This window comes from Bombyx mori, chromosome 20, assembly GCF_030269925.1.
Source record: "Bombyx mori chromosome 20, ASM3026992v2".
Lineage (NCBI taxonomy): Eukaryota > Metazoa > Arthropoda > Insecta > Lepidoptera > Bombycidae > Bombyx > Bombyx mori.
Window position 1 is genome coordinate 10,129,131 of NC_085126.1, and position 25,961 is coordinate 10,155,091.

Below are 25,961 nucleotides of genomic sequence, written 5' to 3' on the forward strand. Positions count from 1 at the left end.
AGATAACTGCACTTAACAAAAATAAATCGCTTAAATCTAAATCTGATATTTTGCAGTTATGTCCCTTTATTGATGTTACGGGGCTGCTACGAGTAGGTGGTCGCTTAAAACATGCTAGTCTTAAATATGACACAAAGCATCCAATTATGCTGAGGTCCAATCATCATCTAACAAAAATCATGATGTTGAATGAGCACCTACGATTGTTTCATGCGGGCCCTCAATTGCTTCTTAGTTCTTTTAGAGAACAGTACTGGCCCATTGGCGGTAGAATGCTTGCTAGAAGTATAGTCCGAAAATGTATTACGTGTGTTAGGATGAAGGGTAAGACCATGGAGCCGTTGATGGGTAATCTGCCTAAGGCAAGAGTGACTGAAACATTCACTTTTCAGTTCACGGGAGTTGATTTTGCTAGTCCTTTTATGATCGCGAGTAAAAAGGGCCGTGGCAGTAGAACAATAAAATGCTATTTATGTATCTTCATTTGTTTCGCTACGAAAGCTATTCACCTTGAAACGGTCAGTGACCTCACGACCCAAGCTTTTATTTCTTGCCTCAAGAGGTTTATCTCCAGACGAGGTAGGCCACATTATATTTACTGTGATAATGGCAAAAACTTTGTTGGAGCGAGCAATGAGTTGAGCAGGGTATTGCGATCAGACTTAAATTCCATAACCGATTTTGCGGCTGATAGGGGCATAAGATTTGTTTTTAGTCCTCCTTATTCTCCAACGTTCGGTGGACTTTGGGAAGCGGGCGTGAAAAGCGCAAAATTTCACCTTAAGCGTATAGCGGGAAATATAAGTCTCACATACGAGGAGTTGAATACTCTCTTTACACAAATTGAAGCGATCCTCAACTCCCGCCCTTTAACTCCTTTATCAGCCGACCCAAATGATCTTTCTCCCTTAACCCCAGGGCATTTCCTGATTGGGCGGCCACTGACGTCGCTACCTGGTTCGCAAGGGACTGACATGAAAATTCGTACCAGATACCAGTTGGTCGAACAATTGCGACGCCATTTCTGGGAGAGATGGAGGAAAGAATATCTGGCTGAATTGCAACAGCGCACAAAATGGCGTACTCTACAGACAAACTTAAAAGAAGGTGATCTGGTAGTCTTCAAAGAACCCAACTTACCACCACTAAAGTGGAGACTTGGTCGAGTTCAGCGGCTTTATCCTGGAGATGACGGAGTAGTCAGAGTCGCTGATTTTAATACTTATCGAGGCATCGAGCGACGAGCCATAAATAAGATCTGCCTTCTACCTACTGCAGAAGATTCTGAAGTTTTGGAAGATGCAGCTGTCCTTCCAAAGGCGGGGAGGATGTCGGCGACGATACCTAAACGTGCGGGGCACGCGGAAGCGGAGCGCGGGGAGACCCGGAACAAAACGTGAAGACAGACAGACAGACGCGACACAGACGCGTGCGCAACACCAACATAAGCAATAAGCCGCAGACTTAATGTTAATCGAATATAATTATAATAAAATTGTAAAAAGCAAAGTACATAATAAAAGCATAAGAATATAATTATATGATTTTGTTCAATGCCTGGACAGTATTTAATGTCATTCCATTTAAATTACACCATACATTTATTCTATCTAGATCACATTGTATAAGTTCTGAGTCTGTTGGTAAAGTAACTGTTCTGTATATTTTTAAATTGTCAGCAAAAAGACAAAATTGACTGTCGTGTATTTCTGAAGTTATATCATTAATAAAAGCCGAAAACAATACAGGACCGAGATGGGAGCCTTGTGGTACGCCTGAAATGGCTATGTAGTCCTGTGATTTATGACCATTCACCACTACAAACTGGAGTCTTTTTGCAAGATACGAACGAAACCATTCCAACAACGACCCACCAATCCCAAAGCCTCGTAATTTATTTATTAAACGAGAATGACAGACCTTATCGAAGGCACTGGAAAAGTCCATATAAATTGTATTTACTTCCAGACCTCTATCAATTTCTAACTAATTACGTATTAATAATACACTGAAATGTTTGTTAATACATAAAAGATGCCATTTCTGAAACTAACGATAACCGATAGAATTAATATGTTTCATTCATTTTTATTTTGAGCTATTGCATAGCTTTTATCGCAGGCCTCTGAGCGCAGCGACCGAATCAAGAAATACCGTAACGAAAATAAAACCTAACGACCCCACTCCGCCTACCATGTAGCTCGCGTTCAACACATTCACACGTTGCGCTTGTGTAGTGTTTGTGAATAAGCGCGCGATGTCGCACTGCATGCGCGTCATGAAGTCTGCCCATCTCTCTCTTGCGCAGTCTAGCTTATGAGTGTGTAGGTGACAGTTAATGTTTTGCTTTTGTTATTGTTTATAAATATAGCGCGGTCTTATTTTATTATTGTTTTAATATTAAATTATTATTGTCTAATTATAACTGCATAAGTTGATATAAAATGCTATGCAATAGCTTTACCGCGGCAGTCCCCGAGTGCCACACGTGTTTTTTTTATTCACTTCACTGTAAGCGATATTAGTCAAAATTGTCTACGTTTTTTTTTTCGGATTCCCTGCGAGACCTTTGATTTTCCTTGTTTCCTTGAATTTCAATCAAATATTGCTCGTAGTTTGCAAATAGGACTGACTGTAAATGAGATAATTGTTTTTTTTTTTTGGGAAGCAAACTAATACACTACTATATTTCAGATCTATAGATTTACAATTTTACTATTTATTAGTATTTCATATAAGACCACTATGTCGCTCTGTGATAAAAAAATTACATTAAAGTACATTTTTATCGTAATTTAATTTACAATTTTAAGCAGAAATTATTATTATTATTATTATTTTTTTATAACAACTAAGAGGCAAACGAGCAAGACGGGTCACCTGATGGTAAGTGATTCACCGCCGCCCACGGTCACCAGCGTTTACGCCAGTGCGTTGCCTACCCTTCAAATTTATTACTATTTACAATTAATTTCATATTTCGTTATTTCTTTAATCTCCACACCGCTATTAAATTGGTATTCATATAAACGGCCGTCTGGTGTAGTGGTAAGTGACATGGTCACTACACAAGGGGGTCGCGGGCTCGAATCCCGCCAAGGGAAGATATTTGTATGATAAATATAAATGTCTTTTCCAGGGTTATGGATGTATATTAAATATATGTATGTGTATAATAAAAATCTTACATTTATTTCCGTTATCTGGTACCTGTAACACAAGTTCTTTACGAACTTATCACGGGACCAGTTAACGTGGCGTGATTGTTAGTAAATATTTATTTATTTATTATTTATTTATTCGATATTAATTTGACACTGCTTTTCAAACAGCCCAAAATTCAATTTATAAGAAGTGCACTTTCTTCGCAAATATACTTAACTCAAATGTTCTTTATTGCAACAACTAGTTTTTGCCCGCGACTCCATCCGCGTGGAATAGTTACTTTGGCATAACGCTAAATTTTACACCCCACTTCATTTACGTAGAAAGTGAAGATATTGTTGAATTATAGAATGTTAAGGAGCTATTTAAACCCCTATTTTGAAACATTCTTTATTGGTGCTGTACTTGTATTGGACTTACCGTGATCTTATATAGCCTATAGCCTTCCTCGATAAATGGGCTATATAACACTGAAAGAATTTTTCAAATCGGACCAGTAGTTTCTGAGATTAGCGCGTTCAAACAAACTCTTCAGCTTTATAATATTAGCATAGATAAAAAAAATGAAATATAATAAAGGGCCAAGAGAGCTTCATTCACATAAATGTATATATATAAATAAATAAACGCCCTATCGTACAGCGACACCAAACTAGGACTTCCTCCTGTATAATGCAAGCTGGAAATGCATACGAGACTAGATAAATATATCCAGTCCAACGTGAAGTGAACAAAGATGGCGACTGCAGCCGGGAATCCGACACCGGCCATAATACTATTTACTGTCAGATACTGACTAAGCCAGCGAGGCGATTGAAATATATTCCATTCAAACCAATTCAGCATGGTTTGATGATTATCGTTCGTTATAAACATCCCAGTTTCTAGGTTAAGAACGTATTAATCATTTTTTTTTATTGCTTAGATGGGTGGACGATCTCACAGCCCACCTGATGTTAAGTGGTTACTGGAGCCCATGGACATCTACAACGTAAATGCGCCACCCACCTTGAGATATAAGTTCTAAGATCTCAGTATAGTTACAATATATAATCATTATCGTGTTAGGTATTTATAAGTACATAAGGCAAGTTGCGAGAGTATTACATAAATTATAATAAAGTCCGCTGTCATGTAGACTTAATTGCTACGCATATCCGCTGACGTTGTGGATTGTATCTATATATTAATACGTGAAGCAAAAACTTTGTATCCTTTTTTTACGAAAATTGCGCGGACGGAGGAGTATGAAATTTTCCACACTTATAGAGAATATAAAGAAGAAGTGCACAATGCTAATATTTTTTTAAATAATGCATAAAAGATACATTAAATAAATAAATAAAGAAAACATTACACACACTACATACCATGTATTTGACGCACACACGCATGCATACTATTTATTGTCAAACTTTTGTTCTCGCAGCATGGGTCGACCTTCATTATTTTTGGACATAGCGGACGTATGGTGGGTAGTCGTGCAAAATGGCACGAAGCGAATGACAGTTCCGAAACGTCCGAAATGTGTTTCGATTCAACCCGAGCGATGACAACAAAAGAGGAGCTGGTACGTGGAGTATCGCACCCACCGAGCAACTGGTGGTAGAACCTCTTGTGAGTGCGCACGGGTAGGTACCACCACCCTGCCTATCTCTGCCGTACAGCAGTAATGCGTTTCGGTTTGAAGGGTTGGGCAGCCGTTGTAACTATACTGAGACTTTAGAACTCATATCTCAAGGTGGGTGGTAGCATTTACGTTGAGATAGATCCGGTAACCAATTAACACCAGCTGGGCTGTGAGCTCGTCCACCCATAGATGCAATAAAAAAAAGCTTTCCACTAGTCTGATTAAAAGCCCCACCGAACTCTAAACGATATCTTTAACGATAAACGTCTAAAAATTAGTTTTGCAAATTTTGAAGATAATTTTTTTTTTTTTTTTTTTTTTTTTTTTATTGCTTAAATGTGTGGACGAGCTCACAGCCCACCTGGTGTTAAGATAAAGCTTAAATTCACCACTTCACTTAATTAAGTCACCTCTTACCATGACGATTCTATGTTGAGGGGTATCATTATCATCATCATCTACATCATAGCCAGTTACTCTTGGCAGAGCAAATGTGGTCATGTGGAATTGCTGTCTATTATAGCCTTGACAGCTGTTCTTCATAAGTCGCAAACTGAGGCTTGGGGCACGCACTCGTAAAGTGAGGTTTTGCTAAGTTGAGGGGTTAGGTATATATGTATAAACTGGACGTGTATTATTGACGTAAAAGAAAAACCAAAAAAGCTTCTTTACCGCTTTATTCGTTGATTGCAACGTCTACTAATAAGACAGTTTCTTGGAAAGCTGTCGCCGCGACGATCTCTTGTGCTTGGGGATGCTAGTCGATGCTTGGGGCTGGAGACTTGGAAATCTGTTCTAGAATGACGGAGAAATTAAGGCCATAAAATTTTAATTCGATTTTTTTAGTCTATCGTCGCCGTCAAACCAAATCTGCTATGTGCAAAAACTCTATTTTGAATTAACGAGTAAAAACATTAGCCTATAAAACTTTATATGAAGGTGAATTTTTAAAAACTATAGCAAAAGAAAGCTATAGATAAATATTAAAGCTAAATTTTTTTATACGGAAGATAGGGCTGTGAACTATACAAAAAGGTCAAAAAGTAAAAATCTCAAACAGTGCCCATAGCAGATTTTGGTTTGACAACGACGCTATGTCAAACGGATATATGAATCTTGTGACATTAAGTGCAACGTTAAAGCTAGCGACCATGCGAGACATGGTTGGGTCTTGGATGTGGTTGTGATGAAGAATTTGGACTATTCCGTCCTTCTTTCATGCTTAAAGGTATTTCGCGTCAGCAAATATTAAGGATGAGGATACCAAGCCTGGCTAAAGCCCAATTCAATCCCAATATATGTATGTATTTGCTAAGATGGGTGGACGAGCTCATGTATGGAGATGGTAGTGCAAGGTAAAGGGGGAAGAGGTCGACCGAAGAATACATGGATAGAGTGTGTAAATGAGGATATGAGAGAGAGAGAGAGAGAGGAGTGAGTGCTATAAAGGAGAATGGAAGAGAAAAATTAACCACCCAGTAGAAATAAGGTGAAGAAAAAGAAAAGAAGGCTGGACGAGCTCACGGCCCACCCAGTGTTAAATGGTCGCTGGAGCCCATAGTCATCGACAATGTCAAAGATTCCGTTATAAACATACATACGTCTGAAGCTAATAAAAGCGTATTAAAAAACTTCTCTCTCAAAGCCCACCTCAATTTTTAGTGGTTTCTATTTTTCAACAACAAACTTCACAGGTTCCAACTAAGGCAATTCTACTAACCAGAGCCCGGGAGGTTAGAAACTGTAAGTTAAATTTCTTGTCCCACCATAATAAATCAACCTAAGGACAATTTTCCTGGCTGGCTTGTCGCGCTCGTCTCGGCCATATGCGCTACCATTAATTCTCATTTATTTTATTCACGTACAGTTCCTTTATACGTATCAATGTATAATAAACTAGCTTGTGCCTGCGATTACGTCCGCGTGGAATAGTTACTTTGGCATAACGCTAAATTTTACCTCACCCCACTTCATTTGCGTAGAAAGTGAAAATATTTTGAAACATTCCTTATTGGTGTTCCACTTGTATTAGTCTTACCGTGATGCTGTATAGCCTATAGCCGTCATCAACAAATGGGCTATCTAACACTGAAAGATTTTTTCAAATCGGACTAGTGGTTCCTGAGATTAGCGCGTTCAAACAAACAAACTCTTCATAATCTTCAATATATATAAAAATGAATTGCTGTTCGTTAGTCTCGCTAAAACTCGAGAAATGCTCAACCGGTTTGGCTAATTTTGGTCTTGAATTATTTGTGGAAGTCCAGAGAAGGTTTAAAAGGTAGATAAATATGAAAATGCTCGGAATTAAATAAAAATAACAATTTTGTTTTTCCTTTGATGTGTCCCCCGTCGGACGGATTCTTTTGTTTGTTTTAAGTTTATTTTATACAAACGTTTTAAGTCTTTTATTTATCGACTGAGGCATTATAAAGTCTGCCGGGTCAGCTAGTATTTAATAATTCTGGGTGTACGTGAAAATTAAAAATATGTATTGCATTAAAAGCGCTTCGAATGAATGAGAAGCGATTAAGCTTTAGTTAAAACACGAATTCTCGTTCAAGCAATGCTTATATTCCCTAACAAATTGCTTGAGAGGTTACCTCAACGGCAGACGGTGCTTCGGAGGTAGCCTGAACTTGGAAGGGCGGGGGTTCAAATCAACTATACCTTTCTTTTTTTTGTGATTCTAAATTCCAAGGGAACAATTCTTGCTTTTCATCCCCCCAAACAAATGGCTCGTTAGCTCAGTAGTTTAGAGCGCTGATGTCCCAGGGACGACGGCTCTCCCTTTTCTGACAAAAGAAAGGGGTTGCGCAATTGAACATGCTCGTTCAGTTAGCTATCGGTCCGCGGACATCAGAGGGCGAGGGTGCAAATCCTTCACGAGCCTACATTTTTTTTGGTACTCTTTTTTTTTATTGCCCTTGTAGGCAGACGAGCATACGGCCCACCTGATGGTGAGTGGTTACCGTCGTCCATGGACTTCAGCAATGCCAGGGGCAAAGCCAAGCCGCTGCCTACCGCTTAATACTCTTTTTTTTATTGCTTAGGCCACAACGACTTCAACTTGGCTTTGGGTGGACACGGGTTAAAGAAGAATAAGAAGAAAACAAATAAAAACAATCCTTTTGTGATGTGTTCGTCGAATGGTGGTCCTGGTTACTGGTAGTAGGACCTCTTGTGAGTCCGCGCGGGCAGGTACCACCATCCTGCCTATTTCTGCCGTGAAGCAGTAATGCGTTTCGGTTTGAAGGGCGGGGCAGCCGTTGTAACTATACTTGAGACCTTAGAACTTATATCTCAAGGTGGGTGGCGCATCTACGTTGTGGATATCTGTGGGCTCCAGTAATCACTTAACACCAGGCTGTGAGCTCGTCCACCCATCTAAACAATAAAAAAAACCACTCATCTTAACAGTAAGTAAGATTGTTTTACTCTAAAACAAAGCACGGACGACTAAAAATAAATAATTAAACAAACATTGATAACTAAAACCGTTTAAAATTATTAATAAAATGAATCAATACGAAATATGAGTATATTAGTATGTATTGTATGTAGGTGTGGGTCTAAATGAAATCACTATTTCTTGGGTTTAACTTACTTTTTATATTAAATAAATTCAAATAAATTCAAAATAAACAAATAAAAATATTAAAAAAAATCTTAAATAGCTCATTAAACAAATCTTACTCATAATGGCGGCGTCGTGCGAGAGAGAGAGAGAGATAGAGCTACATCCGTCCCTTTCACACAGCATGCGTTCAGAATCCTTTCACTCGTTCAGAAATGTTTTACAATAATTAGAAATGTTAGTAATAATTAAATCCTACATGTATGTAAGTATGTATATTGGTCTATAAATATTGGTATATATTTCATATTACATATATGGAAACGGTATATATTATGTTTATTGTATATTTTCTATAATAATGTATTGTCTATATTAATTACACCGCAACATACCTGCTATATTTTCTAGAATTTCTGTAAATTAAACGGTTGTCTGGAAGAGATCGCTTTTAGCGATATGACCGCCTATTGTACAAATGGATATGCTTTTTTTTATTGTTTTTTGAATGTAAATTGTGTTTTGGTGTGCAATAAAGTGTATTCTCTCTCTCTCTCTCTCTCTCTCTCTTTATGAAGGATTTAAATAAATACAAAAGAATGAAATTACATCATTCCTACGTATCAAATTACAGATGCATTCATTGCGAACCAATTTTTCATTCCAATTGTTAAAACAAAAAAAAATAACCTGACTCGTGAAGGATTTGAACCTCCGCCCTCCGATGATCAAGATAAATTTTATATCGGCGCTCTAACCTACTGAGCTAACGAGTCCCGTGAGGAGCAATGTCAAAATATGGATCACAAATAGCAGCATGACATCACTGCTATTTGTAGTCGTTCGCGTTAGCCAACGAACTTGATATAGTATAAAGGTCTATTCACACGATCGGATCCGGTTCGCGGCTCCCATGATTTCGGTACGTTGCATTATATAAAACCAACGACCATACAGTGAAATTGGCTTTTCTCTTGCGTATGATGTCTAATCGAGCGAGGAGTCTTCTGTAAACCAATACATCTTTACGCGACAATGGCTCCAAAGAGAATGTGTAACTAAGATACTGAATATTCAAAAATGAAAACGGAAACGACTACGAACTTTACGAATACTTATGATCCTGTTCGATTTTTGTGAACGTTGAAAATTTAAAGCAATAAAAATGGCCATTGGCTTAAACTTACTTATAATGTTATGATCAAACAATGGTGCACTGCCATAGATGATTACGGGGAGCTATATGCAACTTTCTAGAGTAATGGAAAATGCTTCTAGTTTTTACAAAAAAATTTGGTAAGCCATATGGATAACTAGCGACCCGCCCTCGCTTCGCTTCGGAAACTGTAATTTATTATTGATTTTTCCACTATTTAATGGATGTTATTAAACCTTGCTCTTTAATCACTCTATCTATTAAAGAAAACCGCATCAAAATCCGTTGCGTAGTTTTAAAGATTTAAGCATACCTACATAGGGACAGACAGATATAGGGACAGAGAAAGCGACTTTGTTTTATACTATGTAGTGATACTTTGATGGATATAATTTACAAAACAATCTTCGGAGGTGCATCTTCAATCAATTCTCTAGTTGCAAAAATCTACATTGAACTGATTACTGAGATAGCGACTAAATCATCAGTAGACGACTAATATTAATAAACTAATTAACTAGACTAGAGGTCCCGCAGTAGTCGAAATTCGACTATAATTCATTGGAATTGTAAGTTTGTACACTATTATGATTGTATTTTATACTTCTATAATCACAAATTTCGCCAAGACTACACTATAAAAAATATTAACAAAGACAACCTTATTCTATTCTTAATTTGACAACAGACGTCAAGAACAAAAGTTTGACAATAAATAGTATGCATGCGTGTGTGCGTCAAATACATGGTATGTAGTGTGTGTAATGTTTTCTTTATTGATTTAATGTATCTTTTATGCATTATTTTAAAAAAAATATTAGCATTGTGCACTTCTTCTCTATATTCTCTATAAGTGTGGGAAATTTCATACTCCTCCATTCGCGCAATTTTCGTAAAAAGGGATACAAAGTTTTTGCTTCACGTATTAATATATAGATACTATGGAAAATCACGAAACCACATTGATATGAGAACGAAGGGCTCGACGAGTAAATTAACCCATAGACACAGCCCACTGAGTTTCCCGCCGGATCTTCTCAGTGGGTCGCGTTTCCGATCCGGTGGTAGATTATGCGAAGCTTTGGTCTCACTAAGGCCATTGTTAGCAAATTTAGATTGAGTCTGTGAGATCACCTACCCGTCCAGGCGTACACCTTAGGCTACGTACGAATAGGTAGGGAAGAAAAAAACTGGGCTATAAAACAGCGTCGTATCAAATTCGCGGTGCGGCCAGACTGAATCCGAACGTGTGTGCAGTCCTTAATAAAAATACATTTGACGCCCACACATCATGACAGCATTATACGGAGCACACTCTACATATTATTATATCTACACACTATTTTCCTTTAGTATGACGAGTATCGCGTGGAGGCGGACAAGAATCCATCGATAAAACATTTAGAACATAACATAAAATATCATAACAAGTATTCTCTGGACGTTTTTCCTGGCACTGTTGACAGTTTTAAGAAGTCTACAACCTTGCTCAATGAATTTTTTCAATTAAGTAATATAATTTGCGTAATTACTGGTGGTAGGACCCCTTGTGAGTCCGCGCGGGTAGGTACTAACGCCCCGCCTATTTCTGCCGTGAAGCAGTAATGCGTTTCGGTCTGAAGGGTATACTGAGATCTTAGAACTTATATCTCAAGGTGGGTGACGCATTTACGTTGTAGATGTCTATGGGCTCCAGTGACCACTTAACACCAGGTGTGCTGTGAGCTCGTTCGCCCATCTAAGCAAAAAAAAAAAAAAAAAAATAATAATAGCGTATTTGGTAGTAAATGTGTAATAATGTAAGGTCTCCATGTAATGTTATGTATAGTTCTTTTTTTTATTATTATATAATGAACCGCTTTTTTTTTCAATGCATGCAGTCGGTACCTGTATTTGTGTTAGCGCGTGAACTGATATCTCAAGGTGGGTGGCGCATTTACGTTGTGGATGTCTATGGGCTCCAGTAACCGCTTTACACCAGGTGGGCTGTGAGCTCGTCCACCCATCTAAGTAATAAAAAAAGCAGTGCTTCGCAGAATCTACCACCAGATCCGAAACGCGACCCAGAAACCCAGTGGGCTATCCATATATTACGTGACGCATTTCGTAATGAGATTTCTCACTCTGGAGCCCTGATCACACGTGACTTCGATTCTAGCTGTACCGGTGGCAATCTTTTAGATAATGGAACACATTTCATTACATTTTTGTGTTTATTTATTTAGACACGCCAACAGCAATACACACAAGACATTCAAGCTTAAAATTAACATGTATAAAATTAAGTACTGGTATGTAAGCCAGTTACAGGCATGTACAGCAATCTCTTATAACACTCACTATGACATGTTACAGCAATTTTACAAACAGCGGAAAAATAGGCCAAATTTAAATGTTAACAGAACGACAAAAAATAATAATTGAAAATAACATGAAAATAAGAGTTAACTACTTAACATTCTCTCATCAAGTCAAGAGTGTTAAGTCGTCGTGGCCTAACCACGGCCTAACGGATAAAACGTCCGGTGCATTAGTATCGATCGATGCACCGATGCTCGAATCTCAGGCGGGTACCAATTTTTCTAATGAAATACGTACTCAACAAATGTTCACGATTGACTTCCACGGTGAAGGAATAACATCGTGTAATAAAAATTAAACCTGCAAAATTATAATTTGCGTAATTACTGGTGGTAGGACCTCTTGTGAGTCCGCGCGGGTATGTACCACCGCCCTGCCTATTTCTGCCGTGAAGCAGTAATGCGTTACGGTTTGAAGGGTGGGGTAGCCGTTGTAACTATTCTGTGACCTTAGAACTTATATCTCAAGGTGGGTGGCGCATTTACGTTGTGGATGTCTATGGGCTCCAGTACCCACTTAACACCAGGTGGGCTGTGAGCTCGTCCACCCATCTAAGGAATAAAAATAAAAATAAACAATTATAAACAAAGGAACTTGGATACTAATTTGTTCTTGAGACCAGGACACGTGCCGTTAAAAATGTCGATGCCGTCAAGTAATGCACATATTTGGTTATATTCACTACCAATCTTTGTTATAGGGGAATATCTAAGGAGGTTTGTTCTACTTGCGGGAAGATGGAAAATTTTAATGATAGGATGCTGTGGGCAGGGGTATGGAACGCTAAAGTTGATTTTCTCAAGTAAGTGTCTACAGTCTATGCTTCCGTTTTATCCGTGTTTATTGGTAGTAGGTACATTATATTTCTAAGGCACTCCGAATGGTCACTACTATTATGCCCGTTACGGAAGCAAGCCGACTAATATGTGTGAGGCCACCGTTATGTCATGCAATTCAGACAATGACCTCAAGTCCTAAAATGGGGGCGGCGTTCACGTTATAACTTTTATTAATTTTTTGCTTAGGTGTGTGGACGAGCTCACGGCCCACCTGATGTTTAGTGGTTACCGGAGCCCGTAGACTTCTACAACGTAAATGCTGCCACCTAGCTTGAGATATAAGTTCTAAGATCTCAGTATAGTTACAACAGCTGCCCCACCCTTCAAACCGAAACGCATTACTGCTTCACGGCAGAAATAGGCAGAGCGGTGGTACCCACCCGTGTGGACTCACAAGAGGTCCTACCACCAGACATGAGTTCTAAGGTCTCAGTTTGTACAGTATAACGGCTGCCTCAACCTTCAAACTGAAACTCACTGCGCAAACACAAACGCATCATTGCTTCACGGCAGAAATAGGCAGGGTCGTGTTACCTACTCGTGCGGACTATATCTATGGGCTCCGGTAGCTACAGATGGACCATGAGCTCATTCAGCCAACCGTTCCCAAAAATCCGTCAAAATCTAAAAAGTCGTGTAAATTCACTTTCAGTAAAGTTGCTGATTCTTCAAGGAAGATATAGTACCATCAACGTATGACAAGTAGCGCGCGAGTAGTTTCAGCATATGGTACTGTTTTATGATAGCAGAGCCAAAGTCGATCTTCTCTAGTTTCAAAAATACCTCAAAATAAAAAGAAAAAAAATTGACTCGTGAAGGATTTGAACCTCCGCCCTCCGATGGTCAAGATAATTTTTATATCGGCGCTCTAACCTACTGAGCTAACGAGTCGTGTCGTTGCCATTAAAAATAAGCTCTAATCAACTAGTATTATGACGTCAATTTCTGGAACACGTCCAGTTTCACGTTCGCACAATATTATGATATTTATAGTGATTTATTGTGGACATTAATTAATCATGTTGAGCGAAAACAGTCTTATTTATCATCCTACTATGATGCTTTGTTGATTGGTGGTCGCAGACATTCCTACTTCAGAAATAATACGTCCGAACGAGTAAAAAAAAACAGTTCGATACATAAATACCCTTTACATTAATCGATATTTTTATTCAAATTAATCACAAATTCAATCGATTGCTTCAGTTCCCTTCGCCTTCTCTCAATAAATAAACAGTCGTTGTTGATGATGAAAAATGAGTTTTTGTTTGGCCGGTGCTACCATAATTTAGGATAATTTACGCCCTGCTAGTGATTCATTCATATGTAACGTTTTTTGTTGATTCTTCGTATGTCTATAGTTCTCCTTCATAAACAACAACTGAAGCAATAATGAAATCGATTTTTTTTAAATCTTCTCGAAATCGATTTTGTCGTGAATCGACTCGAATCGACTCGAAGATCTATCGTTTTAGACAAGAATCGGTATTCCTACGGCGATCTGTTTTGCTCAAAGCATCAATTAAATCAACAATGACGTTTCTTGTTGAAGCACCGTGTGTATGTAGTTTTCCGCTTAAACCAAAAACTGAAGATCTGAACTGAAAATCGCTAGATTTCCTAAAAAGATCCACCATGAAAGGCATTGAATGCAGGTCTTTTTTCGTCCTTTGAAATCGATTATCCAAAGACGCGAGCGAAAACAAAGCTAACAATCATTATCATTAGCAGCGGCCCAATCGTCCACTGAGCCCTATCTTCGGATCTTCTCATCCCTCCAGCCCCAAGTCGCAAATCATCGCACCGCCTAGTCGAGGAGCATCCCAAGTTACGATAACAAGTGCGCTGACTCTACTCAAGAACCCGTCTGAAGCTAACAATACAACCACATTAAAAACCTCTTCTTAGCTTTTACGCGGTCTAATGTCAGAGTGCGATTTCTCAGATTTTCCTACTTAAATTTCTCCACTTTGCCCGGTCTTTGGCATCCTTCTGAGTGAGGTTATTGTCCTCCATATCGGCCTTTACCACATCCAACCAGCGTTTCTTGGATATACCACATTAAAAACTATTAAAAAATTTACAAATTATGCCATCAAATGTCAACCTTAAATCTGCAACCCACATAAAAAGTTAGAGATATAACTTCATGATGCCTATAATAATTAAGACAAAAAGGTTTGGATTCGATTCGCGTTACTCGCCTGAACGGTCGAAGGACAATTTGAACGGTCGCGTCGTTCGTTTTGTCATGTATTTTATGTACATATCAGAATGGTCAATTCGTTCCTTGTCGTCTGATTCGTGTCCGTCTTTTAGTAAGTCAAAAAAAGTACTGTCTGCTGTTAGTCACCCACGCACTCATTCCATTTCCCTCTTTATTTTTGAATTTGTCAAGTCTCTGTCTTAGTCTGTGTCTAGTCGTTGTAGGTCTTATGCCCTGTCAAAGAGGTTGCACGCCACGACATCACCAGTTGCTACAAGATCTGAATGATGGAATATGAGTGCAATAAACGAAGAACAACGTGTACATCCTATGGTCACATCATATTTATTAATAAACGCGATAAGATTTTTCGTCTAAATAGAGATCCTCGAGAGACCGAATTGCAGAATGTACATCAAAGACCCAAAGAGGAGGGAGGCCTGCTGGGAGACTTTTCGGAAGAAAAATGAACTGAACTCGCTCTAAAATATCGGGAATCAGTTGAAACTCGAAACATTGATGTACGAAATGTACTCGAGATTTGGATAAGTAGGCAACTACATGTTTTGACATCAAATCAACCATAAGGTTCGGATTAGTGACGCCATTTGACGCCTTCTCCGCATTTCTAACCTCAGTGGAACCCGAAATTGACAATGTAGTGGCTTTTAAGGATTCGTTTAACTGAAATATTGATATTCTCATGACCCCTTGATGACCAAATCAGTTGCAATGTGAGCGATGACAGTTTTACAATAACTATTGTGAAACTAAAATTTATCCGACCCAAGGGACGGAGCAACGCAAAGCCGCCATCGCCCGAATTATGTCTTGCTTGATCCCCCGAATCCACTTTCGGTGCTTTTAGGAATCCTCAAACACCGGTCAGCGTCCTCGTCGAATTTGTCAATTACGACGAAGAGTTCGACGAGTGAACTAGCCCATAGACACAGCCCACTTAGTTTCTCGTCAGATTTCTCAGTGGGTCGCGATTCCGATCCGGTGGTAGATTCTGCGAAGTACTGCTCTTGCTAGGGCTAGTGTTAGCAAATTCTCTCAAGTTGAGCCCGAGAGCTCACCTACCCGTCCGCGCGTAGCTGGAATAGCCCCTTAGGCTACCAGCGAATATGTAAGAGAAAAAATAAAAGTGAAACAAATTTTAATCTATATATATAAAAATGAATTGCTGTTCGTTAGTCTCGCTAAAATCCAAGAATGGCTGGACCAATTTGGCTAATTTTGGTCTTAAATTATGGTTGTGCTGGTTTATAACTGTCAGTTTTTGGTTTCGAAAGATAGCAACATTAATTTGGTTTTTGCAAATCCTGTCCCATCCCTCTCCTGCACTTTACCTACCGACGCGTGCGAGCGAAATCGTGTGGAGACATCGACTGGAGAAGAAAATGTAATGGCTGAACTACCGCGCGCGCGCTTCGTGTCTCTGTTGAATTTGTATGAAAATAAGTCAAATTGTTGGTGTTTCTCATCGCCTATCGGTACGAGCCTGCAGTAAGGACTACATAAGGTACTGTGCCTATACTGCAGAACTGCCGCTTCATCTCGTTTCCATCCGCAGTCTGTGTCCTACAATTTGCAACAACGAAATTTTTAAATTTAAATAGTTCGTAGTTATCGCTTATTTCGCGTCTGTAAATTATTTGTGGAAGTCCAGAAATGCTTGGAATTTAATAAAAATAGAAATTTTGTTTTTCCTTTGATGTGTCCACCGTCGGACGGATTTCTTTTGTTTGTTTTTAATTTATTTTATACAAAAGCTTAGGTCTTTTATTTATCGATTGAGGCACTACGAAACCTGCCGGATCAGCTAGTAGTTTCTATAAAACACCACTTCCAAAGCATTGAGCACACTCGTATTATTAGTTCAATGTATTTCAAATCCTAACAGCTCTCTTCGGAGTCGTTAACGCCTTACCAATGCTCCAAGTTCCGGATATTATGTGTATTCTCGACTTTAACAGTTGGAATGTAGGGGACACTTTCGAACACAAAAAGTTTCATGAAATACGGTGCCTAGCTTTTGCCTTATGCTCAAGTTTATAAATTACAAACCGGCTATAAAGATACTTTAACTTGGTAAGGTTTTCTTCGGTTTAACTACTTTTACTGGTGGTAGGACCTCTTGTGAGTCCGCACGGGTAGGTACCACCACCCTGCCTATTTCTGCCGTGAAGCAGTAATGCGTTTCGGTTTGAAGGGTGGGGCAGCCGTTGTAGTATACTTGAGACCTTAGAACTTATATCTCAAGGTGTGTGGCGCATTTACGTTGTATATGTCTATGGGCTCCAGTGACCACTTAACACCAGGTGGGCTGTGACCTCGTGCACCCATCTAAGCAATAAAAAAAATAAAAAAATAATTTTTTTTTAAGTCATCCGTTGTGACTGACTCGGTGGTGCGGTAGTTAACGGCCCTGACTGTTGAGCCGAGGGTCGTGGGTTCGATTCCCACGTCGAGGAAACATTTGTGTGACGAAAAAGGTTTGTTTGCTCTTTCCCTGGGTGCTTATTATTTATATATGTGTATATTTAAACGCATATCAGTATCTGGTACTCATAATACGGGGAATCCTAAATTGGGGCCGGATGACCGTGCGTGATTTATTCTCAGTTATTTATTACTAGCTAACCCGGCAGACGGTTAGCGGTAGGCAGCGGCTTGGCTCTGCCCCTGGCATTGCTGAAGTCCATGGGCGACGGTAACCACTCACCATCAGGTGGGCCGTATGCCCGTCTGCCTACAAAGGCAATAAAAAAAAAATAAAAAAAAAAAAAAACTTTGTAGGGCCTCAATCGATAAATAAAAGACCGACGGGGGACACATAAAGTGAAAAACAAAATTGTTATTTTTATTTAATTTCGAGCATTTTCATTAATTTATCTACCTTTTAAACCTTCTCTGGACTTCCACATATAATTCAAGACCAAAATTAGCCAAATCGGTCCAGCCGTTCTCGAGTTTTAGCGAGACTAACGAACAGCAATTCCTTTATATATATAGTTATATAGATTATAGATAGATTATTCACCATTTGTCTGTGGCCACGAAAATTGTTATTGAATCCGTAAATTCCAATATATGACAATTAAAAATAATAATTATCCCTTAAAATTAATCTTAATTACATTATAGATAGGTTCGTTTCTTTTTAAAAGAAAATAAACTCTTCATAAGCACTAGCGTATTGACACCACCTTTTACTAGTCGTGAGGTATTAAAGACCCCAACGGATGGGTACCACCGATCTGCCTTATTTGCAGCGAAACACTCATGCGCTTAGTTTCGTATGGGACTGCTATAACATAATTGATTTTGATAATTGATTGCTTTAGCGAATGCCAAAGGCATTAATTCTCCCACTGTACTGTTGTGCAAAAAGTTGATTAAATAAATAATTGTGACTTCAACCTTATCTCTTAAGGTCCACGGGCTTCGATGACTACTTAACACAATCTACGGTCTTCTCTATCTTTCAGCCCATAGATATCCACTGCTGGACATAGTCCTTCCCCAAGCTTCACCACAGCGTCCGATCCTGTGGTGCTCAATAGAATTTTTTTTATTGGTTAGATGGGTGGACGATCTCACAGCCCACCTGGTGTTAAGTGGTTACTGGAGCCCATAGGCATCTACAACGTAAATGCGCCACCCGCCTTGAGATATAAGTTCTAAGGTCTCAAGTATAGTTACAACGGCTGCCCCACCCTTCAAACCGAAACGCATTACTGCTTCACGGCAGAAATAGGCGGGGTGGTGGTACCTACCCGTGCGGACTCACAAGACGTCCTACCACCAGTAAAAAAAGTTCAAACCTATTCAATTTTCGCTCTATGACGCCAACCACGCTGTGTAGTTACAGGCAACGTTTACTAACGGAAAGTTAACAAACTCACGCTGACGTTCCTCTTGACAACGATAGCGACGCCTCCGCCACGACCGGGCTTCGCCCCAGCCGGTCTGGGCACTCGACCGACGAGACATCTATCTTGAGACTTGGGTCTTAGCACTTCGCTTTCTTCGTCGTCGTCTGAAGCTGTATCAACCAATACAAACTATTTATATACTATTGAAGTCATCGTGGCCTAAAGGATAAGACGTCCGGTGCAATCGTATCAAACGAAGCACTGGTGTTCGAATCCCGCAGGCGGGTACCAATTTTTGTATTGAAATACGTACTTGACAATTGTTCACGATTGACTTCTACGGTGAAGGAATAACATCCCCCCTCTATACTTAGTCTGGCCATAAATACTGTTACAATTAAAAATAAACAAAATATTACATTTCAATTTGGAATCTGTCATTTTTATATGATTGCTCATTGAGTTTTTTTCATTTTGGCGCCAATACATTGTACAATATTTTGCGATATTAAAATGGAGCGGGGTGATCAAGAGAACCGAATCGCTGTGATTGCATTACACAAAGTAGGTATGGAGCCAAATGCAATTTTTAAAACTCTCCATACGCTTGGTATTAGTAAAATGTTTGTGTACCGGGCTATTAATAGGTGCAATGAGACCTCCTCTGTTTGTGACAGAAAAAGGTCTGGCCGTCCACGTAGTGTTCGTGTGAAAAGGGTGGTCAAAGCAGTAAGGGAAAGAATTCGAAGAAATCCTGTCCGAAAGCAAAAGATTTTATCTCGGGAGATGAAGATAGCACCTAGAACCATGTCGCGTATTTTAAAAGTTGATATTTTAAGAGATGTGTAATGCAATCACAGCGATTCGGTTCTCTTTATCACCCCACTCCATTTTAATATCGCAAAATATTGTACAATGTATTGGCGCCAAAATAAGAAAACTCAATGAGCAATCATATAAAATTACAGATTCCGAATTCAAATGTAATATTTTATTTATTTTTAATTGTAACAGTATTTATGGCCAGACTAAGTATATGCGTGAAAGACGATATGTGTAAGAAGGTAGTGAGCGAAGAAATGGTATATGACAGAGGAGTATGGAAGGAGAAAACATGTTGCGCCGACCCCAGGTGACTGGGAGAAGGACAGGAGAATCATGATTATATAAAAATTATCATTTACACTTAATATGTGTTCAAATTTTCAAGTTAATCGAATGTGTTTAACTTTGTAATAATTATGTTGAAATATTTAAAAAGAGGTAAAATTAAAAAAGCAATTTATAAAATACTAGCTGTACCCGTCCGCTTCACTGGGCATTTAAAATTAACATTATTATTTTTCACCCCCCGAAAATATTCTCATCATTAACGCCTCCGCAACTGGTGTAGGGAGTCCAACACTCATATAAATATTAGCCTATCCATTAAGTACATGTATTTTCTACATGGATACCAAATTTCAAGTCAATCGGATGCATGGTTCAGTAGTTATAACGGAACATCCGTAAAAACCACTGTAGATTTATATATTAGTATAGATAAAAAAAAAACTGACTCGTGAAGGATTTGAACCTCCGCCCTCCGGTGATCAAGATAATTTTTATATCGGCGCTCTAACCTACTGAGCTAACGAGTCGGCCGGGCGTAGTTGCGAAAACATTGTATAGTATCAGTAGTATGACATCATCTATAATATTAATACGTGAAGCAAAAACTTTATCCCTTTTTACGAAACATCCACGGACAGAGAAGTATGAAATTTCCCACACTTATAGAGAATATAGAGAAGGAGTGCAGAATACTATTTTTTTTAATATGCATTAGTAATACATTAAATCAATAAAAAAAAAACATTACGCACACTACCGTGTATTTGACGCACAAGCATATAATTATATATTCTTCGTTTATTGTCAAACTTTGTTACTGCATAAAGTCTGTGGTCAAATTAAGAATAGGTTAATATTGTTTATCTTTAATATTATTTGTCTATGGTGTGGTTTTGGCGAAATCTGTAAATAAAGAAGTATAATAGTCTTTGATAATAGAACCTTAATGATGTTCAAACTTATAATTTCAATTAATTATAGTCGAATTTCGATTGCTCCGGGACCACTAGTAACTATTATAATCGATATTGAAGCAAAACTATAGTTTTCAGAGGTACATTTTTTTTCATATAATCTCATCACTACATAGTATAAAACAAAGTCGCTTTCTCTGACCCTATATCTGTATGTTAAATCTTTAAAACTACGCAACGGATTTTGATGCGGTTTTTTTTAATACATAGAGTGATTGAAGAGGAAGTCTTAAATGTATAATAATATAAAATGACTATATTTTATTGTTAGGTACTGTAGATATAAAAAAAGTATATTTAACATATAGACAGACTTTCTTATTTCAATGCATTTGAACCCGTAGCCTCTTCTGTGGACGAGCCCACCTGGTCTTAAGTGGCTACTGGAGCCCATAGACATCTACAACGTAAATGCCGCCATCACCTTGAGATATGATTTTTAAGGTCTCAGTATAGTTATAACGGCTGCCCCGCCCTTCAAATCAAAACGCATTACTGCTTCACAGCAGAAATAGGCAAGGTGGTGGTACCCACCCGTGCGGACTCGCAAGAGGTCCTACCACCAGTATAATTACGCAAATTATAATTTTGCGGGTTTGATTTTTATTACACTTTGCTATTCCTTCAGCGTGGAAGTCAATCGTGAACATTTGTTGAGTACCTACGTATTTCGTTGGAAAATTTCGTAGCTGCCGGCGAGATTCGAACACGGGCGCACCGCTACATACGGATGCACCGGACGTCTTATCCTTTAGGCTACGACGGCTACAAAACCTATAGATACAACCCACTGATACCAATCCGTTGGTATCTATCTCTATATATAAAAATGAATTGCTGTTCGTTAGTCTCGCTAAAACTCGAGTACGGCTGGACCGATTTTGCTAATTTTGGTCTTGAATCATTCGTGGAAGTCCAGGGAAGGTTTAAAAGGTGAGAAAGTATAAAAAAGCTCGGAATTATATAAAAACAAACAATTTTGTTTTTCCTTTGATGTGTCCCCTTGATGTGTCTTTTATTTATAGATTGAGGCACTACGAAGTCTGCCGGGTCAGCTAGTTACCTATACATAAAAATAAGCAGTAAAATTTCGGTTATTCCCATAAATTGTTTGTTGTTAGTGCATAATGTAATTTTCGAAATAATTTCATACAAAAATCTCGCTGTCGTGCTGTAGAAGTTTTGTTATGAGAGGGTTTTGGGGAATTTTTCTTTTCGTGTCAGAGTTGAAAACCGTGTTGTAAAATACTGTGTTGATAGGACAGTTTGCTGTAATTTGTTTTTGTTGCTTATACGGGTTGACGAGCTCACAGACCACCTGGTTATAAGTGGCCCATAGACATTTACAACGTAAATAAAAAAAACGTAAATGCGCCAACCACGTTGACATATAAGTGTTAAGGTCTCAGTATAGTTACAACGGCTGCCCCATTCTTCAAACCGAAACGCATCACTGCTTCGCGGCAGAAATAGGCGGGGCGGTGGTACCTACCCGTGCGGTCTCACAAGAGGTCCTACCACCAGTAAACTGTAATTTGTATATTTGCCTTTTATGAAACTTGTTTGCTAGCGTTTTAAGGAAGATTTCTGTATGGTACGAAACGTGGCGCTTATGTCGTTTTAGCAATTGAGCTCTTCATTAATTTACGACACAGTCGCTAATCAAACACACACACACTCACATGCTCCATCCTTGTCGCGCTTGAGGATCCCTGGTAGTTTGTATCTCACTCGGTTACCACTTCTGCTCCTGCTCCTAGTCCGGCTGCGGTAGTCCGAGTCGTCGGGTTCCGACTTGCTGTGGACCTTACATTTCTTCTTCTTTATATTACCGGTCGTGCATTTCAGTATGCTGTGAATTATTGGATATTTGGGTGCTTAATTGAAACAGCGCCCCTAGCGGCAATTGCAGGGAGACTTTTTATTTATTTATTAAGACAAGATATCGACAAGTTAAAAAACTCGCACTTTAGCACACAGTAGACGAACCATGTATTGTTATCTGAACCGAAATCACAACCCGAGTTGAACCTTAAAAGGTTTGTTTTTGCTTAGACCAGTGAATATTCTCACGGTCAACGTTAAGTGGTTTATGGAGCCCCTTTTTTTTTTTTTTTTTTTTTTTTTTTTTTTTTTTTTTTTTTTTTTTTTTTTTTTTTTTTTTTTTTTTTTTTTTTTAACGCTGGGGAATCCATTTACGGATACCCGGTCGAGGGGGGTAACGAACCGGGTTATGTCGGACTCCGGCGCCTCCTGAGAGGAAGAAGGGGAGAAGAGAAGGGCCGAGGTCCTTCACCTCCCCCAATTTCTCACAGGAGACTACGCCTTGAAAAAGGCGCGCGAAGCACTTGCCCCGCAGAACGACTACCGACTAAACCCCATCGAGCTCCACCACACCGACTACACGAAACTTACGGTACCGCGATGCGCGCCGAAAGTCTCGCCTTAGGCGGTACCCGTACCAATGTTAAGACGGGATTTCATCCCCGGGAAAATCCCGTAGAACCTCGTCTCGGGCGACACACCGTGAGCGGCGCACAGGAGCCACCTTGCACCGCTTCACCACCGGACCAACAGTCGAGTGCCGGGAGCCCCCGCACCCGGCACTCGATAGTCCCTACGAGGGCTGAGCGGCGGCTTCTCGCACGCGCCGTCCACCCCGCCTTCTGCGCTGAGGAGCCGAAGAGGGATCCCATTCCCTTTCGCGCTCCTCAGCCTCACGAAGCGCCATGACCAAGTCACAGAACCCAGCCATGGCCTCCCACGAACTCCGGTCCTCTACCATACGGGCGACGATAGCCCTCAAAGAGAGGTCCTGCCCCAACACCGCGACGAGGTTTCGCCGCGGGTGCTCCCACCGTGGGCACGCTTCTAGCGCGTGCTGAGCGTCATCGTTCGGGTGCCCGCACTGGTGGCAGCCCGGATGTGGCTCCCTTCTGCAGACTCTCCACAGATACCTCCCGAAGCATCCATGCCCCGAAAGGACCTGGGTGAGGCGAAAGGAGAGCTCACCATGTCGCCGGTCCGACCATGCCTCCAGCACAGGCACCAGTGCCTCGAGCGTGCGCTGACGAGTGGCCGAAGTTCGGCCGAGCTCCTCCAACAAGCGCTCTCTCCATTTGGCATACGCCAGACCACGCGCAGCATGCCTCCATCGATCGACAACCGACGGGCCGGGTGTCTGTTCCCGAGTCGAGGACTGTCTTCTCCGTCGGTATGTCGCGGCCAAGATTTCGGCCTCGAGGTCCCACGGTAAGGATCCGGCGAGGGCACAGGCCACATCCTGAGAGATGGTACGGTACCCCCTGATGACCCTCACCGCGAGCGCCCGCTGAGCTCTGAGCAGCAGAGCCGCGTTTCGCGCGGTAAGTGCGGGCGACCACACGGGAGCACCGTACAGGGCCATACTACGCACCACCCCCGGGTACAGTCGCCGGATACCGGCGCTGCATCCACCGGTGTTGGGAAGAAGACGGGTCAGCGCACCCGCCGTCCCCATCAGCCTTGGAACCAGCATTTTGAAATGGTGGTCGAATCTCCATTTGCTGTCCAACACAAGGCCCAAATACTTGAGCTTCGGCTGGACAGCAATGGTGACACCACCGACTACGAGATTCGCGCCTTGAGGCGGCCCCTCCCGAGCCGAGTGGAAGCACACTGCTTCGGATTTATGAAGGGCCACCTCGAGGCCGAGTCTCTTTATTCGACTCACCACAGTCGCTACACCTGCTACAGCCAGGATGGCTGCTGACCGGTAGTCGTCTCCGCGGGCCGTCACCAGCGTGTCGTCAGCGTAGCAAACCACTTCGACGCCACGCAGGTTAGCCCCACGGAGGACCCAGTCGAAGCCTATATCCCACAGGAGCGGACCCAGTACCGACCCCTGTGGAACCCCCCGCGACACTGTTTTCCGTCCCCACCCACTCCGCTCGGGGAAGACTACAGCCCGCCCTGAGAGATAATCTTCGCGTGCCTACCGGTCTCCGCAATCTGATCGAAGATTATCTCGAAGATTATGGAGCCCCTAGACATGAACGACGTAAACGGCGCCACAGACCTTAAGACATGACTTCTAAGTGTCAGTTTTGTATAGCACAACGGCTGCCTCACCCTTCAAACCGAAACGCATGTCTGCTTCACAGCAGAAATAGGTAGGGTGGTGGTAATTATTTGATGACTTACGAGAATTATTTGATGACTTACGAGAATTTCTTTTTCCGACTCCCGTTCTCGTATGAGCTGCAGGTGTCGTCCGTGGCTTCGGAATCGGACAAATAAGGCACCTTACCCATTTTCGTTAGTGACACAATTTTTGTTTACGCTATTGTACCCTAAGGTTAAATAGGGAATGTATTTTTTTTTTTTTTTGGTTAATGCTATTCGTCACTTTGTGGGCATGGTTGATTGGAATCGTTTCAATTTATTTTGTAGTTCTAGGCCATACTTGATGATTTTGACAGATGTCAAAAGTTACAGCTGTCAAAATAAGCTTCGTATCTTGATAATTTGAAAAAGGTGCCGAGCGCTAATGAATTTGCTTATTAAACCTTAATGGTAACTATATTTGCGGTTTGATTTTATTTTCTAAACAGAAAAAAATCTACGTTAATCAGCGCATTGGTAAAATTTATATCGACGAAAACACGAGCCGCTTATAACATAGGCTATACGTAGGTTTTTTTTTTATTGCTTTGATGGGTGGACGAGCTCACAGCCCACCTGGTGTTGAGTGGTTACTGGAGCCCATAGACATCTAAGACGTAAATGCGCCACCCACCTTGAGATATAAGTTCTATGGTCTCAGTATAGTTACAACGGCCGCCCCACCCTTCAAACCGAAATGCACAACTGCTTCACGGTAGAAATAGGCGGGGTGGTGGTACCTAACCGCGCGGACTCACAAGAGCTCCTACCACCAGTAAAGCGAAATGATGAAAATAATAAGAACTAGTGGTCCCCTGGTAGTCGAAATTCGACTATAACTAATGGAAATTATAAGTTTGTACACTATTATGATTCTATTGTCAAGGATTATTATACTTCTTTAATCACAGGTTTC

The 25,961-nt window shown here is 40.4% G+C and overlaps 1 protein-coding gene across 4 annotated transcripts; it reads right to left on the reverse strand.

Moving 5' to 3' along the window:
- Window positions 1-5,455: 5,455 nt before the first annotated feature.
- On the reverse strand, window positions 5,456-25,378 carry LOC101736846 (uncharacterized). Of its 4 annotated transcripts, none has more exons than XR_009975742.1 (5): window positions 25,106-25,378; window positions 22,585-22,754; window positions 18,846-18,985; window positions 7,466-7,590; window positions 5,458-5,585 (listed from the first exon to the last, which is right to left on the reverse strand). XR_009975742.1 is itself a non-coding variant. In NM_001309588.1 (4 exons), exons 1-4 carry the CDS (start codon window positions 25,192-25,194, stop codon window positions 5,495-5,497), a joined length of 495 nt encoding a protein of 164 aa, NP_001296517.1. In that variant the 5' UTR covers window positions 25,195-25,376; the 3' UTR covers window positions 5,456-5,494. The 4 variants fall into 4 exon arrangements, 2 of the variants coding, with proteins under 2 accessions (NP_001296517.1, XP_021203630.1); XR_002430497.3 differs by having other exon boundaries at window positions 5,458-5,590; NM_001309588.1 differs by lacking the exon at window positions 7,466-7,590 and having other exon boundaries at window positions 5,456-5,590; window positions 25,106-25,376.
- Window positions 25,379-25,961: the final 583 nt, after the last annotated feature.

Bases quoted from the DNA above. Each gene is read 5' to 3' on its own strand.
- LOC101736846 (NM_001309588.1), bottom strand. From the start codon at position 25,194: ATGGGTAAGGTGCCTTATTTGTCCGATTCCGAAGCCACGGACGACACC. The intron at 22,755-25,105 runs GTAAGTCATCAA...AATAATTCACAG, and splicing joins AGTCGGAAAAAGAAATTCTC to CATACTGAAATGCACGACCG. The intron at 5,591-18,845 runs GTGAGTTTGTTA...CCGTCATTCTAG, and splicing joins TTGTCAAGAGGAACGTCAGC to AACAGATTTCCAAGTCTCCA.